Source organism: Schistocerca serialis, chromosome 5, assembly GCF_023864345.2.
Source record: "Schistocerca serialis cubense isolate TAMUIC-IGC-003099 chromosome 5, iqSchSeri2.2, whole genome shotgun sequence".
In the NCBI taxonomy this organism is placed as follows: domain Eukaryota; kingdom Metazoa; phylum Arthropoda; class Insecta; order Orthoptera; family Acrididae; genus Schistocerca; species Schistocerca serialis.
In genome coordinates this window covers 517,591,307-517,610,420 of record NC_064642.1, presented here as the reverse complement: position 1 = coordinate 517,610,420, position 19,114 = coordinate 517,591,307, and the positions used below count along the sequence as shown (strand labels likewise).

Genomic DNA, 19,114 nt, shown 5'->3' with positions numbered 1-19,114 from the left:
ACAGCAATAAGGAATAACTCGGTAGAGGGTACAATTGAAGAGGAATGAACATCTCTAGATAGGGCCATCACAGAATTTGGAAAGTAAAAACATGGGTAAAAAGAAGGTAACTCCGAAGAAACTGTGATTAACAGAAGAAATACTTCGTTTGATTAAGGAAAGGAGGAAGTACAAAAATGTTCTGGGAAACTATGTAACACAAAAATACAACTCACTAAGGAATGAAATAAATAGGAAATGCGAGGAAGCTAAGACGAAATGGCGTCATGAAAAACGTGAAGAAACGAAAAAGAAATGATTGTCGGAAGGACTGACTCAGCATACAGGAAAGTCAAAACAGCCTTCGGTGACATTTAGAGCAAGGGTGGTAACATTAAGAGCTCAAAGGGAATTCCAATGACAAATGAAGAATACATTAAAAACCTCTATGAGAGGGAAGATTTGTATGATAATGATAGAAGAAGAAACAGGAGTCGATTTAGAAGAAGTAGGGGATCCAGCATTAGCATCAGAATTTAAAAGAGCTTCGGAGGACTTAAGATCAAATAAGGCAGAAGGGATAGATAATATTCCCTCAGAACTTCTAAAATAATTGCGGGGAAGTGGCAAGAAAACGACTATTCACGTTGGCGTGTAGACTGTATGAGTCTGACAAGATACCATCTGACTTTAGGGAAAATATAATCCACACAATTTCGAAGACTGCAAGAGCTGATATGCGCGAGACTTATCGCACAATCAGCTGAACTGCTCATTCATCCAAGTTGCTGACAAGAAAAATATATAAAGAATGGGAAAGAAAATTGAGGATGTGCTAGGTGACGATCAGTTTGCATTTAGGAAAGGTAAAGGCAGGAAAGAGGCAATTCTGACGTTGGGGTTAATAACGGTAGCAAGACTAAATAAATATCAAGACACGTTCATAGGATTTGTCGACCTGGAAAAAGCCTTCGACAATGGTAGTGGAACTGTGGAAAAACCGAAACAGAACAGAATCGAAGCATTTGAGATGTGATGCTACAGATGGATGTTCAAAATTAGGTAGACTGTTAAGATAAGGAATGAGAAGTTTCCGGGCAGAATTGGAGAGGAAAGGAATATGTTGAAAACACTGATAAGGAGAAGGAACAGGATGATAGGACATCTATTAAGACATCGGGGAATGACATCCATGATACCAGAGGGAGCTGTAGAGGGCATTGTAGAGGATGACAGAGTTTGGAATACATTCAGCAAATAATTGAGGACGTAGTTTGCAAGTGCTACTCTGATGGTTCAAATGGCTCTGAGCACTATTGGACTAACATCTGTGGTCATCAGTCCCCTAGAACTTAGAACTACTGAAACCTAACTAACCTAAGGACATCATACACATCCATGCCCGAGGCAGGATTCGAACCTGCGACCGTAGCGGTCACGCGGTTCCAGACTGAAGCGCCTAGAACCGCACGGCCACAACGGTCGGCTGCTACTCAGCGATGAAGAGGTTGACACAGGAGAAGAATTCGTGTCGGGCCGCATCAAACCAATCAGAACACTGTTGACCCTCCCCCCCCCCCCCCCCCCCCCCACTTATTCCGCTATTTGGACGGAGTGTGAGCAATATACAACAATTTTCTCTCACTATGGTAGCCTGTGATTGATGACCTTGCTCTAATTATCTTAGATTTCTAGAAATCTAGAAATTTTGACAAATTTGGCACCTTCAGCGACTTTCTGTTGATGTAAGAATAAAAATTAGCAGCTAAAATTGAGAAATTTAATCTGTATGTACTGGAAATATAATCTATTGAAACGTGAAGCTGCAGGAGAATGCAGAAGAGGAAATGAATAGATCGAATAACTGTTGAAAAGGTACTGAATCGAAATGAGTAAAAAAAGTAATGGGAGAAGATGAATGAAAGAAGGAATCTGTTGACAGAATACTTCCTGAGGCATCAAGGAATCGCCAGTATTCAAATGAAAGGAAGCGTAGGATGTAAAAATTATAGAGATCAATGCTCGAATACAGTAAGGAGATTAGAATGGTTGTAGGTGGCTTATGCAAAGATGAAAGGACTTGTACAGATTGGAGTAGCGTGGAGATCTTCATTAAACCAGTCTTCGGACTGAAGACGTGAGTAACAACTACTACTGTTGAAAGATTTCGATTATAATAACCATAATCAAGCCAAGAGTGTGAACTACAATAATATAAAAAATGGGTCACGGTAGCGTTTCTGTTTGTAGTTTGTTGTAGTTCTGAACCTTGCTCTGATGATGGTTGTTATAACTGAAACTCATCATCGCTAGCAGCAGCAAGGGAGGTGGGGGACAGGTAAGGAGGAAGTGAGTGAGGGAGGGCGAGCAGGAGAGATAGAGATGAGGGGGTGACAGTGATAGTGAGAGTGTGAGGATGAGGGTGATAAAAGTGGAGCACACTTAGTACACTATAAAATTGTCACGTAGAGGAAAGTGTGAATGACGAACACTAACTTCACTTAACGAACGTTTATTCAGCACTTGCACATACAAGATCGAAGAGCGAACTGCCTCCGGCCAGAACACATACAGTATGTACACAGCCACAGAAAATTCTAGTATAATGAGTCTTAACATTTGTGGACACTTCTAGAATGTACTCGAACAGAATACAGAAATTAAAATAATACAGTCCAGGTGAGTTTTGAACTCACGACCCTCCACTCAACTTTTGGTTATTGGAAATTGTGACAGCACACATTATCGACGACACAGTCGCTCCCATCAGGCCACGACAGAGCCGCCGTTTACGTGGCGAGAAACCCGAGTTCGAGCCATGTTCAACAGATCGCAATCTACCGGAGACAGAAGAAGAAGAGGACGTTATGATGACAGCAACTGTGTGCTACCACATGAGACATCCTTCCGGGTTCTCTGGTGACGATGGCCAAGATTCAGCTTCTTCTGCGACAATATTTGTACACATCGTCATCTGTTAACAATTTACCATCGAGCAGTAATCGAGCATTGGTCTACCGTCATATTCAAAACTCTTTTGGCAAAGATTCATCTGCCAGGGTTTGGTCGAATTACAATCTAGGTATGTGTCTCCTCACCTCACTAAATAAACCACTAGCCTTTTGAATTCGTAAACCAAAATTGTAAGTATAAATTGAAGATTACGTACCCTCTTGTATCTGCTGTTTGCATGTGATCAATCTTTACAGTCGGGTACTACCGACTATATTTTTTCGAGTATCGGAAGCTAATATCAAAATTTACTCTTTATCGCAAATTTTATATAACGTTATTTGTCTTTCTCTACCAGACGTAGCACGCAAGAAAACGTTGTGCTTAGTATATGTTGCTTGTTAAAAGAAAGTACCCGTTCGACATCCAGGACATGCACAACCAGTTCATAAAATTCATGGATTAATAGCAAATTTGACCACACTGACAGGATAAGCGATTATGTAACAGCTAGTTCAAACTATGAACGTCCTTCAGAGCCACGGCGCGTTAGATTCGTGCTGAAAATGGACTGGACGTCAAATTCATAAGCCTCCCAACCATGTCCAACACGCTCGATATTGCAAAGCTTTTGCAGGCCTGTAGAATCATGGTGGAGCCTGCACTACTTAAGAGTGTGGTACAAGAAGGAACGACATTGGTAGCAAATGTAATGGAGAAAAGTGTCCGATAGTTATATATACAGCAGCATAATCTCAGAGTAGGTTAACATAAATTACCAGCTTCTACTGGATATGTTTACAGCAACGGCCATGCCGCAGTAGATACATCAGTTCTTGTCAGATCACCGAAGTTAAGTGCTGTCGGGCATGGCCGGCACTTGGATGGGTGACCATCCGGGCCGTCATGGGCTGTTGTCATTTTTCGGGGTGCACTCAGCCTCGTGATGCCAATTGAGGCGCTACTCGACCGAATAGTAGTGGGTCCGGTCAAAGAAAACGATCGCAACGACCGGGAGAGCGGTGTGCTGACCATACGCCTGAGGATGACACGACGGTCGGAGGGTCTCGATGGGCCACTTGTGTCCTGCACACGGAGTGTTTTGCTGGATATGTTTGCGTCATACAAAAAAAATGCGGAATAGTACACATGAAATGTGTCCTGATGCGATTAGGTGAAGGAAGTAGTTGTCGACCAGGATGTATCAACTACTCGCTCTTGCTCTCCGCATGCATACCGTAAACGACAGCAACGTTCAGCTGACTGTTTCACGAACTGTAATCCCAAGCGTATGTCGTAAACAATTGTCGTGAACGTCCGACGGGTTTTTCCGTCACTAGTTGCTAGACAAGCACGATATCGGTGGATGCCACCGACAAAATTTCCTGATTTTCCTGACAGTCGCCCTCCTGTTTATCAGCGTGATCCTAATAGTATTTCTGTGCAGGTGTTTCATTAATATATTAATATGGTTCTTGGGGTCATGTTTCCATGGGTAAGCTTCTTCCATTCACGCTATCCCCAAATGAAACGTATTTGCTATCGCACTATGGCTTGTTTACAGAAGTTCACCACCAGCGATGCCAAGTACGGCAAAATTAAGTAGCATGATTTTTCATTAGTAGTCAAATATGTGACTACTAACTGGCTCCTGTTTATGGGGTCAGTGTATTGTTCCCATTCCCGTGTTACCTTCCTCAGGCTCTAGGTGTGCTGGAGTTTTATCTTGCCACATTTTGCCACAAAAACCCTAATAGTTCCATCAACGTGGCTTCTTCATGCGATATAATTGTCCCACTACGCACTTTGGTCTTGAGTCAGGTGCTTTTAATGGGAGCCTTTTTGTAGATTTATAATGAATCTGGTGAAGACTGTTTTCTAATTTGAATAATTAAGACGTTAGTTAATAGTAATGGCGGCTACTTTTTATTACATACATTCCTTCAGATAAAACAGAAAACTGTAATACAATGTTGAGTAATCATGCATACAACCATCAAGTTTTCACTCAATCATTCGTTCCCATGTGTCAAAATATAGTGCTTTATCAGCTTATGAAGAACGCATATTATTGACCTATCACAAGACAAATTACACATTCCTGAAATGATGACACAATCTACTTTGCTCGCAGATGGTTGAACTTTACCGCGCATTTCCAAACACCCTTTCATCAGAACATTCACGGGCTTGCTTAACCCAAAACAGTTCAGTGGATTGTCACTCGTATTATTTCCGATGGCGCACAAAGTGATTCGTGTTTACTTTGTATATCAGTTCTATATTTAAGATGAAATAAAACGAGTTTCTAATTGCGTCATAATACTACGGTTTCCTGTGTTATTTTGGATTATGTCCGATTATTAATTTAGCTATTATTCATAAATGAAAATAAGAGTTTTAGTGCGCGCACAAGAGGATGATAGTTGCAGCAGGAAATCAGAACACAAGTATTTTCTGTTGACACAGTTCCGCAAGAGCGCTGTATCAATGTAGCATCATCTGTCGTGTTTGGTTTATCCTATCTTGTCGCGAAATGCATCTTCTTTAGTAGCCACAATCAACTCATGTGTCACCAGTGAGAATAAAGTAATGGCTCCAACAGCTACAGATACTGGCCGGCATTCTGGGTGGACGCAGATGCCCTTCTTTTTGTGTGAGCGGGATAGGTGCGCAAAGAAAAATCGCAGGAGTGGTCAAAGTAGGAAAATACTTCCACCATGACACTAAAGGGAGCGAGAAGAAGTTTCGAAGGAAGATGGAATTAAAGTCTGATGGTCGACTATTTTTGGATGCTGCAGAGAAACAGTAACGGCGAAATTTGTGCTAGGAGATGAAACAAGAGAAAGTTTGAAAATTACATGTAACAGAATATTCATAATGTTCCTCAGAGTACTGTTTATAGTACTTCTAGTACATGCACACGCAAGTTTGTGTTGTCATTCGCCATTTCGGTGTTCTCCATAACTCTCTGTATTTATAATTTACTTGTAGCTTTAGCTTTTCCAAAGAAACCTGATACTAGTTTCGCCTAAATTCTATCTCTATGTTTTATCCAGGTCTCACATTAAACATTAAAATTCAATCCGCTCTGTTTCAGCTAAAGCATTTTTTTTATCTTTCCTGAATGGAGGTATTGAATAGAACAGAAAATTGACTTATTGCAACTTGGACAATATGAAAAATTTAAAAAAAAAAATCCAACTCCCGTATACCATATAAAACAGCTTCCAGTTTTTTCACACATCTCTGTGTTTATGGTGTCATTTCTTCTGAGCTTTATGTTGTACAATGTTCTAGTTTCGCAGATACATTCATTACAATACGTGGATACTGTCTGCGAAAATACTGGAAATAGAGGCAGTAGAAAGGAAGTAATAAATTAAAACGTAAAGCTTGATGCTGAAGTTTTATTAAACGAATAGCAAATATGTAGCAGGGAATAAATTATTTTTATTTCATAACGTTGGGAGGATTTTCAGTGAGCGAAGTTTCGTACAGGTTTTAAACTATGTTTTAAGTTTGTTGGAGGTCGCTAAGTGCCCTCATTCCCAAATGCTATGTGAACAGAGTGTGATGAATCTTACTGAAACAGCTTTCACGGCCGACATCTACTTCAACTAAAATTTCCGGGCTGAGAGGCCGTGGTTGGTGTGAAGAACTGCTTTCTGAATTTACGTCTCCAACTGCGGGAGACTTCTTTCGAGGCAAAACTGTTACTGCCACCAAGGCTCGAGGGCTCTCGCATCTATAGAGCGCATAAAGAGCAAAACCATGATGACGATTGTGTGACTATCCACACAGACTATATGGCCTACCAGAGGTGCATAAGTGAAATTTATCTTTGAGACCGATTGTGAGGTCCCCAGATATCTCGCCCCTTTGCTGCAGACGCGTATTTGTAGAACTGACAATCAAATTGAAAACTTTGGGCCTTTTTTGGAAAAACTGAAGAAGATTAACGTCAGCCCATATGATATTTTTGTCCCAGTTTATTATTATTCCTGTAAATGAAACTATTTCATAATAGCAGAATTTTTTCCGACTGGCATAGTGACTTTATTTGACACTAAATGATAATTAATTGAAACCCTCAGCTGCCGACAGGTGCTGTTGATATACCTCGATGTGGACACCTGAAAATGTGTGCCCCGATCGGGACTCGAACACGGGATCTCCTGCTTACATGGTCCCTGTTCGAGTCCTGGTCGGAGCACACATTTTCATCTATCCCCATCGAGCTATATCAACAACACCTGGTGGCAGCTGAGGGTTTCAATTAATTATCATTTATTCTAGAGAAGCTGCACGGTCATCAATGGTATCTGTTCTTTCGATAACAGTTACTATCTTCATATATATTATTTGACATGTCTTACCACCAGAAAACAATGAATTTTACGAACAAATCGACTGGGTGGCTTTGGGCAGCCCTCTTTGACCAGTTGTTGCCAATTTATTTATTGAGTTCTTCGAATAGAGGAGGCTGCAGACGATCAGTAAATGACCAGCTAAGTGGTGCTACTATGTGGATGACACCTTTGGAGTATGGAACACGGTGAAGAGGAGCTTGATGTCCTCTAGGAGCATCTCAGTGGTAATAAGCCAAAAATATAGTTTAAGATGGACAAAGAGAGCAGCACTCAATTTCTTGGATTTATCTGCATTCAAAGGGATAGACTGGACTCTGAGTCATAAGCTGTACAGAAAGTACACACACACACACACACACACACACACACACACACACACTGATCGATATCTCCACAAGCAATCAAATCATCATTCCAGACAAAAAAAGAGTGTCATTAAAACTATGGTGAACAGAGCCAACAAAATCTGCGATTGGGTTTTTTATTTTCAGGATGAATTAAATCAATTACGGTCGGCCTTCAAGAAAGGAAAATGGTTGAGAACTCCGTTAACCCTCCGCTGGGCACGTTGGAAGAAAAGTTACATGACTTGGCACTTGGGTTCTTTCAAGACACCAGTTCATTTGACTGGAGCACTTTGTTTAATGTTGCATTTTGCCATTATTTCCTTGTTGTAATATCAAATTGTTATATTCCACACTGTTTTTATTTTAAGTGCATCATATATATCAAATAAAAATTTGTTTTCAATATTGTGTGGCAGAGAATATAATTTGTACACATTTTGTTTTACACTGCTTTTTGTTACAATAACATCTTTTATTTTACATATTAAGCATTATCAGGACATACCGTTTTATTTTATCTTTTTGAAGACAACAGATACATTTTCTTATTTATCAGGTTTTGCTTTATTTCTAGAGATCGTAACAAAAAAAGAAAATGGAAAACTTCAGTACAATGAAGCACCTGTTCTAATTTTACTGTGATAGAAATGGCCATATAACCACGACACACACGTTTTTATCACATTCTAAACATATCACAATGTAGGTGAATTGAGAACTGCATACAAATTTTCCACAGTAGTCACAAATTGGTTTTTTTTGTGCAGGTTTTTGGACACAAAGAACACCTTTGTCGTTTGTTGGTGGGTTGGTAATTCACAGGTGTACTGAGTCCTTTAGGCTCATAGTCCTATCCAAGAGCAAGGCATCTCCTATTAAGTAGTCTTCTGCTGACGTTGTCGTCCTAACTGCAGCAGGAACTGCCGTTTCTTCTGATCTGAAGTCGGGCTTAGTGGGTGATGATGCAACCATATAATTATTGCAGCGATTCCAGCAATTTCGATTATATTATAGAAGAGTGCAAGGCCAGCGCTCGGTATTGCGTTTCATGCTATAGGTGCTAACAAGTTGATCCATGGTGTCAACACCCCACTTATGTTTGTTGTAATGCTCCATTACTTCTGGCTTTTTTTCGTGACCAACTATAGTTCGTGATGAGTGAAGAGAGGAGATAGGTATAACTGCTGATGACTTCATTGGTACGTATGATGCTAGTGAATGGGATCAGAGAATCAAACACAGATGAATTTACTTCTCTCGAACGATGTGGCTGCATCTTCTTAGAAATTTCAATCTCGTTTTTCCTGAGAGTTCCGACATAGGTGGTTTTCATCACCAGAAATTCTCTCACTAAAAGTATGCTACCGAAAAAATTGTCAGCTACAATATGGCGGCCCTTATTGAACCATATTGCAGTTACATGTCTTATAATTCTGGAACTCTGATTTACTTCTTTCTGTTGGCTGGGTTGTTTTCCCAAGTAAATCTGTCTATTCAGTGGAAATGCATTTCTAGAATCGCAGGCCCACCGTATTTTTCTACTATATTTTGTAGGCTTGCTTTTCATGTGTTGTCGCAATAAGCTGTTCATCAACAGTTATGTCAAAGACTGGACTGTATATGGAAGAAATCTGTGAAATGAACATTTTCCAGATGTCTCTAAATGCAGCTAAATTATCATGAGTCCCACGATCTTCCTTGTTTCCTTATCGTCAAATTTGAGAAAACGTGTGATAGCTTGAACTTTTTAGGCGCATTGTTGCTCTGTAAATAGGCCTGCCATGTTATTCCTTCCACTGTTTACTCAAGTCCTCCCTCACAGATCTGTAGGCTCCAGAAGATGTAAGCAGACCAATGTACGCTTCTAGTTCTTCCACATCTAGTCCCTTCCATACCTTAAGTGTACTACTAGGATAATCTTCATGCCACTATTAGTGCACTCACCTAGCCTCTCCGTTAGTTTCCTTACCACGACGGACACTATTTCTGGGATAATTAGGAGCTTTAGGGTTTCTTCTATTGAACAAGGGGGTACCACTTAAATCCAGGTTTATTACGAATTATTTTATGAGATGGAGTTTGGCAGTTGGAGGCTCTTTGTACCATATCATTTCATTTCTTCCAATGAGTTAATCTTTCATTTGTTGTCATTACTTACAGTTACATTATCGTCACTGTGAATGAAGTCATCTTCATTATCGTCCTCTTCCTCTTCCATTACATCACTGCCTTACGCCTATTCACTATCTGAGGGCAAGTATTCATCTTCGTTCAGGTCAGAAATACTTTCATTATCGACATCAGCATCATCTCACATCTGAACAAGCATCTTATCAGCTTCTACAGTCCAAACAAGTCTTCCATCAAACCCAAACAAAAAATTAGTCTTATATTTAAATTCTAAGTTATAAGAAAATAGTTTTTCCTACAGTTTTCATTATTTTGACTTACTTACGTTATAATCAACAGACATTTCTTGCCTCTTATAAATAATATCATACATGTATGCAAAACTGTAAGATTTGAAAACAAATACTGTGCTTACCTAATAAAGCCAGCCATCATCCACTTCCCTCGAATCAACAACGCAGTCTGAAGCTTAACAACTGAGTAACCTTCATTGTTAATAAGTTCTGCCAACTTCAGCCATTTTCTGGCAACACTGAGGAGTTAAGTCAGTTAGCGTCTTTGAAGACCCCAAGTGTCCATTTTCGTTGATTCCTAAACTAAGTCATCATAAATTAAAGACATAGTTAGTTAATGGTATTTCTGGAAAGTAGTCATTTAGATCATAACTATGAGAGAGACGTCAGGGACCATGAGCGTTACAGGTCCAGTAAATAATTAAGTGCAAAAAGTGTAAGTGGTATGGGGTCTTAAAAGTTCTTACGTACCCAGCGGAGTTTTAAAGACAAAAGAACTGAGGAGCAACGGCCATCTTATGGAAAAGTTTTATTTTCCACTTCATTAATAAATCGAGAAAGTTTTGCCCAATTACGGAGTCGAAACAGTCTTTAGACCGACCAAGAAAATTAATGGATATTTAAGAACGGCACAAGATGCAGCTGGGGTATATAAAATTTGTTGCAGTTGCGGATAACTGTATATTGAAAAGAAGTGTCAACACCTGTATAGCTGAACACGTAAGGAACTGTCGTTTGGGACATATCGAAAACTCAAACTTTCTTTTCGCAAAGACATCGCATTATCTTGCACACATGAGTAGAGAATAAATAGACACTCATCAACACCGTAATAATTTTAATATAAAAGAAGCAGGTTTGAAGTTAGATGAAATATGGGTGTCGACTCCGAGACAACAGAATGGCAATCGATTATTATTAATCGAGAATGATGACGCCGTTCAGAGATAGTCACATAGTCACTGTCACGTAACATATGGTGATGCCATATGTACGTTCCATAAAAGCGAGGGCCGCTCAAGTCTTAGTGGCAGCATCCGTTTTACCTCGGAAGATGATTCCCGCAGTAGGAGACGAAACATCAGGAAGCAGTTTTATACGTCGTCCACGTCCCGTCAGACCGTAAATTTTAATTGAAGTGACTGGATAATTCACGGCTTCCTCCATCACCACCATTTAACTTTAACACTTGACTTATCATGTTCAATCTTTAACTTAAGAGTGCACATCTTGACAGAGCAGATTATGACAGCATTTAAATTTTTAAATTCACTCAATAATTATTTGAAATTCTGAAAAATCAAATTTTTGTTGGCCCTGGAAGCCGTTAGATAGTAAACGGGCGCCTGGAGTTTGATGTGTGAATGACGTGTTTCGTATTAGCAAATACCAATTGTACTGTTTCCTTAATAGCTTAATGACAAGCAGTGTCCATTTTATTTCTTGATAAGATTGTAGCCGGATAACGTCGACTAATTGCCACGATGTCGGCTGACAACCAGTCATTCACTTTCAGGTGAATGCTCTGCACTTGACATTGCTTGTTCAGATGACCAACTTCATTCCAAAAATTGGTGCGGAGACGCATGCGCAAAGCCAGCCGGAGTGGCCGAGAGGTTCTAGGCGCTACAGTCTGGAACCGAGCGACCGCTACGGACGCAATTTCGAATCCTGCCTCGGGCACGGCTGTGTGTGATGTCCTTAGGTTAGTTAGGTTTAATTAGTTCTAAATTCTAGGCGACTGATGACGGCAGAAGTTAAGTCGCATAGCGCTCAGAGACATTTGAACGCATGCGCAAAGGCAGTCGCTACATGAACGACCTGTTTCGAGAGTCGCGCCCGTTTCGAATATTGCTCCATCTATGGCGCGCAGTCGCATGCGTCATCGTGATACAACATTCGAGCTCTCTGTCGAAATCCTGGTTCACGAAGCTAAAACTCAAATGTCAATTTAACAAAATTAACTGTTGTTATACCTGTCATTAATGACAAAAATTTCTTTCTGAAGATATGAAAGAAATCAGCGGATCTCACGCCTTACACAGTTCAAAGCCACCATCACGATATCCTGACAGTGTGGAAAATCCTAGTTTGGTTAAACAACGCGCACAATGCGTGAAAGGTGCGTTGAACATCATCGCCACTCGCCTCTCGCAGCCCATTAAGTCAGCGATAGTAGAGCACTGTATCACCGAAGGACATTCCCTGGATTTTACTGCCACGAAAATCCTTCTGGGTTATATTCGTCTGGAACTGAATTATGAAGGAGTTGGTGAAAATCGTTTCGCGCACGATCTTATTTTTCGTCATAGTGGCTTTCAGTTACTTAAGGCGTGGGATCCGGTGATTCCTTTAATGTATTCAGAAAGAAAACATTTTATGACTAATGCCACGTCTAACGACAGTTAACTTCGTGAAGTTGACATCTGAATTTTGGCTTTGCCAGGCCGGATTTCGACAGACAACGCTCATGTAGTACCACCATTACGCATGCGTCTGCGCCCCGTAGATGGAGCAATATTCGAAGTGGGCCTGACACTCAACAGAGGTCGCTCACGTAGAGACTGCCTATACGCATGCGCGCCAATTTTTGGTTATAAAGTTAGCGGTGAGAACAAGCAGTCATCCACCTTCTCCAGTAGGCCGATGACACCGCCTTCCTTGCCCTCGCCCCCACCCTGCAGCGCTCCCATCTCCAGTCCCATCTTGACCGATTCACCACTTGGTGCAACCAGTGGTTGCTTAAGGTCAATCCTTCCAAAACCCAGGCGATCATAGTAGGCAAAACCAACCCTTCCTTCCGCCTCCTCGATTTCTATGTCACCGTCTGTGGCCGTCCTATCGCCCTCACCCCCACCATTAAGTACCTTGGCGTCACCCTTGACCGTCGCCTCTCCTTGACCCCCCACCTCTGGACAATCCAAGCCAAGGCACGCTCCCAACTCCATCTCCTCAAGCTCCTGTCTGGCCGTACATGGGGTCTGGATCCCTCCACCATCCTCCATACCTATAAATCCCTCATCCGCCCTATCCTTTGCTACGCTCACCCTGCCTGGATCTCCGCTCCCCCTACCTTTTACAAATCCCTTCAGATCCTAGAACGCAATGCTCTTTGCCTCGTCTATCGCATCCGTCTCCCTTCCCCATGCAGATCCTGTACGACCTTATTCCGTTCCCCCACCTCCTTCTTTTCCTCGAACGGATACAGATCCTCTACACCTCCCGTAAACTCGATCCTCCTCACCCGCTTGTCTCTCCCATCCTCTCCCACCCCTGTCTGCTGCTGCGCCTGTATTTCCACGTCCCACCTGCTCTCCATCTCTCCACTCTCCATACCCTCTAGCAAGGTGGCTTCTGCCATCTCCCCCTCCCTCATGATGCCCTCCTCCCCTCCATCTACCCCTCCTACCAACTTTGATAATCCCTCCCTCTTCCTGTGTTTGTTCCTAGGGGCACCCTCTCTCCTTTCTCTCCCCCTTCCCTCCCTCCTCCCTTTCTCTCCCCTGCTCCCCCCAGCTTCCTTTACCCCCACACCTTCATTCCTCCCCCCATCTCCTCTGCCCTTGGCATCTTTGGTCATCCCTCTCCCTCCTGCACCACCTTCTTTCCCTCTTGGCAGGTCCCCGGACTCGCACACGAAAAGTGGACATTCGCGCGCCGGAGATCATCGCCATCGTTTTAGTGTGAGTGCCGTCGTGTTTATGCCTCAGTGTCTTTCGCCGCCCACGCTCCATCGTTCACGTGTCGTCTCCGTCATCAGTGTCCGTGTGCAGTGCCAACAGTTTGTTTAGGTGTCTTCGTGTGTGAACGGCTACGTGTTATTTGTTTCTGTGTCTACTGTTTTTTGCCCCCCCCCCCCACTTTGTTCTGTATATTCTGTGTCCCCATTGTATTTTCTCTGTAAAACATGTGGCTGAAGAGCAGCGTAGTGTGCTGCTGCTAGCCCACCTTATTGTAAGGTGTCAAATAACAATAAAGAAAAAAAAAACAAGCAGTCTCGATGGCTGAATGATTGTTATCCGAAATATCGTGGCAAGAAATGGACGTCATATGGCTGCAATCCCAAAATATCAAGAATTACAACAGTACCTATTTTCTCCTGTCTGAACAGTTCTCGGGTATTCGACCGGGTAGCGTCGTAATTTCTCACAATATTTCGGCAGACGTACACGCTGCCATCTTCAGGTGGTTCCTGAAGAACCACCCGAAGATGGCAGCGTGTACGTCTGCCGAAATATTGTGGAGAAATTACGATGCTACCTGGTCGGATACCCGAGGACTGTTCAAATTGGAAGTATGCCGTGAAAACTTCGGATCGCACATATTCTCCTTGTTCATTACTACCTAAATGAGATCCAAGTGTTACTTATATCCCTGTTTCCTCTTGAAAGTAATATTGTGAGTCGTTGCTGGTGACAGTGGAAGCTGAGCAGCGTTTTGCCTGTGCAGGCCCTCTGAGGACGGATGAAGGCGCCACGGAGGAGCCGGACGAGGACTACGCCGTGTCGGTGGGCGGCTCTGGACTCGGCGGTCCCTACTTCGACGTCTCGGCGTCCCGGAACGTCACCGCTCTCGTCGGCAGGACGGCATTGCTCAACTGCCGAGTGCGCAACCTCGGCGACCGCACGGTGAGACTCAAGCCAAACCTCGATTGACGGCAAGCGGGCTGTTGTCAGTTCTTAGTGGTGTTAAAAGTACCTGAACCAACACGCTACATTGTCCATAGTGGAGACGTAAGTCATGGGATACCTCGTAACATCGTGTCGAACCCCCTTTCGCGCTGCGTAGTGCCGCAGTTCGACGTGTCATGGACTTCACAGGTCATTAGAAACCCCTCCAGAAATACTGAGCAGTACTGATTATATAGCTGTCTACAACTGCGAAAATGTTCAAGCTGCAAGATTTTCGGCACGAACTGGTTTCTCGATTACGTCCCATGAATGTTCGATGAGATTCAAGTCGAGCGATGTGGGTGGCCAAATCATTCGCTCGATTTGTCCAGAATGTTCTTCAAACCAATCTCATACAATTCTAGCCCAGTGACACGGCGCATTGTCATCCATAAACATCCCATCGCTGTTTGCGTAAAAGTGAAATATGTTATTCCAGAATGAGATTTTCACTCTGCAGCAGAGTGTGCACTGATATGAAACTTCCTAGCAGATTAAAAGTGTGTGCCGGACCGAGACTCGAACTCGGGACCTTTGCCTTATGAAAATCTCATTCTGGAAACATCCCCCAGGCTGTGGCTAAGCCATGACTCCGCAATATCCTTCTTTTCAGGAGTGCTAGTTCTGAAAGGTTCGCAGGAGAGCTTCTGTAAAGTTTGGAAGGTAGGAGACGAGGTACTGGCAGAAGTAAAGGTTTGAGGACGGGGCGTGAGTCGTGCTTGGGTAGCTCAGATGGTAGAGCATTTGCCCGCGGAAGGCAAAGGTCCTGAGTTTGAGTCTCGGTCCGGCACACAGTTTTAATCTACCGGGAAGTTTCATATCAGTGCACACTCCACTGCAGAGTGAAAATCTCATTCTGGAAACATCCCACAGGATGTGGCTAAGCTATGTCTCCGCAATATCCTTTCTTTCAGGAGTGCTAGTTCTGCTAGGTTCGCAAGAGAGCTTCTGTAAGGTTTGGAAGGTAGCAGACGAGGTGCTGGTAGAAGTAAAGGTGTGAGGACGGGACGTGAGTCGTGCTTGGGTAGCTCAGATGGTAGAGCACTTGCCCGCAAAAGGCAAAGGTCCCGAGTTCGTGACTCGGCCCAGAACACAGTTTTAATCTGCCAGAAAGTTTAGAAGTATATTATTGGCTGAAAATCGTCTCCAAAACGCCAGACATAAACATTTCCACCAACAGATGGGTTCAGCCTCTGTAAACACAGCCCACACTGTTATGGAGTGACCACCAGCTTGCTCAGTGCCTTTTTGACCTCACGGGTCCATGGCTTCGTGGGGTCTGCACCACACTCGAATTCTACCATCAGCTCCTACCAACAGAAATCGATATTCATCCAACCAAGCTGCGGTTTTCAAATCGTCTAGCCCAATCGGTATGGTCATGAGCCCAGGAGAGGCGCTGAAGGCAATATCGTGCTGTTAGCGAGGCACTTAAATCTGCTGCCATAGCCCATTAACGTCAAATGTCTCGCATTGTCCCAACGGATTCGTCCGTCGTATTTCCACATTAATTTCTGCAGTTATTTCAAGCAGAGTTGCTTGTCTGTTAGCACTGACAACTCTCCGAAAACACCCCTACACTCTGTCGTTAAGTAAAGGCCGTCGACCACTGTGTTCTCCGTGATGAGAGGTAATGCCTGAAATTTGGTATTATCAGCACACTCTTGACACTGTGGATCTCGGAATACTGAATTCCCTAACGATTTCCGTAATGGAATATCCACGCATCTAGCTCCAACTACCATTTCGTGTTCGAAGTCTGTTAATTCAGGTCGTGCGGCCATAATCACGTCAAAAGTTTTATCACATGAATTATCTGATTACAAATAACAACTCCACCTGTGCACTGCCCTTCTATACCTTGTGTACGCGATACTGCCGCCATCGTTATACGTACATATCGTTATCCCATGACTTCCGTCATCTCGATGTAATAGTATAATTTACATTGAAATGTGGTATATACATTTACATAGGACACTTAGCTCATACTGTTAGTCTCTAGGTCAACACTCATGTCCGAGCAGACGATAACATGTTTACATCAGTCACTAGTGGCAATATTGATAGTGGTGATCGACGCTTCTGACGTGTTCTTCGGACAATGATTCGAAGAGTCGGCGAAAAATGTACTAACCCACTAGAGCAAAGTTTTGGGTTATTGCAGATTATATATTTGGTTAAATTGTTAAATCGTAAATCACAGTGGCCTTATCTGCAACGTTTTCTAAGAATCGTTACAATTTACTTAGCGACGAAATCTATTAAATGGGAAAACGTTACAAGTCTTGGAAAACTGCTTGCTTATTACGTTGTCCCTACAGACTCTTCATCAAAAGTGTCTGGAGAAGAAGTAGTCAAGAGAGATTCCACTAATTGTCGAATTTTTCAAATATTTATTAGAACAAGCAGAATATTTTGAATTCCATTTTACTACTGCCCAGCCTAGCTGACTAGCTGTGACTGCCAAGTGTGTTTTAAAATTGATACAACGCGAATAAGCTAATCCTTTAGTCAACGTAGACGTTCACTCACCTACTTATTTGTTGATTAAAGTTACCTGGGAGTAGATCATAAATGATCTTATCAAATGCAGACAATGTTCGAGCCTTGTATCCTGGGAAGTGTCACGAGTTTGAATGATGGTTCGTTCAGGGGCATAGTGCTTGTACGTACTACAGTAACCTTCCGTTACTTTATGGAGCTCGCTGTCTTCGTATCGTGTCTTGAGCTTCTCGTAGAAAGCAAATCAGCATTTATCTAAAAATTCAACAGATAATACTCTTGGTTTCTATCGTATGGAGTCCGTTCGAGAGCAGTAACGGAAATATCAATGTAACTTGGGTGTTAGTTATCCAAATGTGAGTTATTAGCAATTTTTCCAATAAAAGAGACAATTATTCCCTAAATCAGAAATACGACCGTTTATGCACGTTCGACTACACACCCCTGAAACGTCGTTCCATACAGTCCACAAATCGCGACACGTATCATCATCAGTATGATATGGTTGAAAGAACAAAGCATTTGAAAATGTACCTTTCAACTTCTGAGTAAAAGAAACTATATTGTGGAAGCAATTATGAACAATCTCTTTACAATCTGCCTACTGGCACCAACGCGATCGGGTGCACTTTAAGTTCACTTCACATAAAATCGCGTAAAGGCGGATCTTAACTATGAAAAAACATAAATTACATTGGATACCTAATAACGTCGACTACTTATTTCTCAAGCGTTCACAATAGAAATTTCCTTACCTTACTCGTTTTTACTCATTTTCGATTGCACAAAGTCTGCCCGTCACGCAACTTCCAGGCATCTTGCAGCTCAGTTTTTTGGTATAGTCTTATATATCCAATGAGCGGCAAATACAATTAAATTTTGTATCCATCGATTCCTCGGTGGAGAAACTGACTTAGCAGTCACAGGTTAGAGTCCCGTGCGTTTCGGCAATTTCGTTCGGTCGGGGGACTGTACGTTCGCGTTATCATTTCTTCGAATCTTCATAGACAAAAAGTCGCTGACGTGGCATTAAATAGAAACACTTGCAGCAGGCGGTGGAACAAACGCAGACAGGGACTTCCGCCCAGTAATCCAATTTCTTCATTGCACTTCATTTCATTTCGTTTCATTTAATTTAGTAAAATAACAGCTTTTGAATCCAACATGAAGAGAAAATAAAGAAAAATCATCTGGAGTGCCCCAGGAAATTGTGATGGGACCACTCTTCTTTACTTTTGTGAGCGTAAAGCCCATTTGGCGTCGGGCTGTCGTGCCATAGCACGGTATGTACCATCTGTGACTGACAGAGTAACCTATAGTGAACTGCCGACTGCTTGGCAGACTAATGTCAGAGTGACCACGTTGTCAACATGAGGAAATTCCGGCCGTTACAACTCAGTAGTGGAGGGCCCAGTGCACGCCTGATGCCTTGTACAATAACACGACAAGGGCTAACAAAGACAGAACCAGTGAAGGTACAGAGGAGCTAGTGTGCTCATTGTAAAGGGAAAATTATGACGATGGTGACTGTCAAGACGAGCCACCACTGTCATAAATACTCTAAAATTGTTCAAGTTTGAATAATTATTGTATTGTACGAAATTCGGAAAATTATACCTCAGTAATGCGTTATGCGACTGCAACAAATATATCAGTGGAAGTACCTCGCCGAAGCCTATAAAGTTATCGTAAGAGAATTATGATTATGATTCCCAATTTTTGAATTATGGGCATCAACGTGTTTTTTTAGCCAAAAACTTTATTTTCTTACTAAATAAAAATTAATTAAATAAAAACAGCGGCAGTACCGTAATTTAGAGATAAGTAAGAAACATTAAAAGATTGCAATATATTTATTTATATTC

At 42.3% G+C, this 19,114-nt stretch overlaps 1 protein-coding gene across 2 annotated transcripts in view; it reads left to right on the top strand.

Moving 5' to 3' along the window:
* LOC126481178 (zwei Ig domain protein zig-8-like) overlaps positions 1-19,114 on the top strand; it is a 183,526-nt gene that overhangs the window by 116,951 nt on the left and 47,461 nt on the right. For both annotated transcript variants that reach the window (XM_050104751.1, XM_050104750.1), the window contains exon 2: positions 14,524-14,702. In XM_050104751.1, the coding sequence (XP_049960708.1) occupies positions 14,524-14,702 (179 nt within the window). The remainder of the gene's footprint in view (positions 1-14,523; positions 14,703-19,114) is intronic.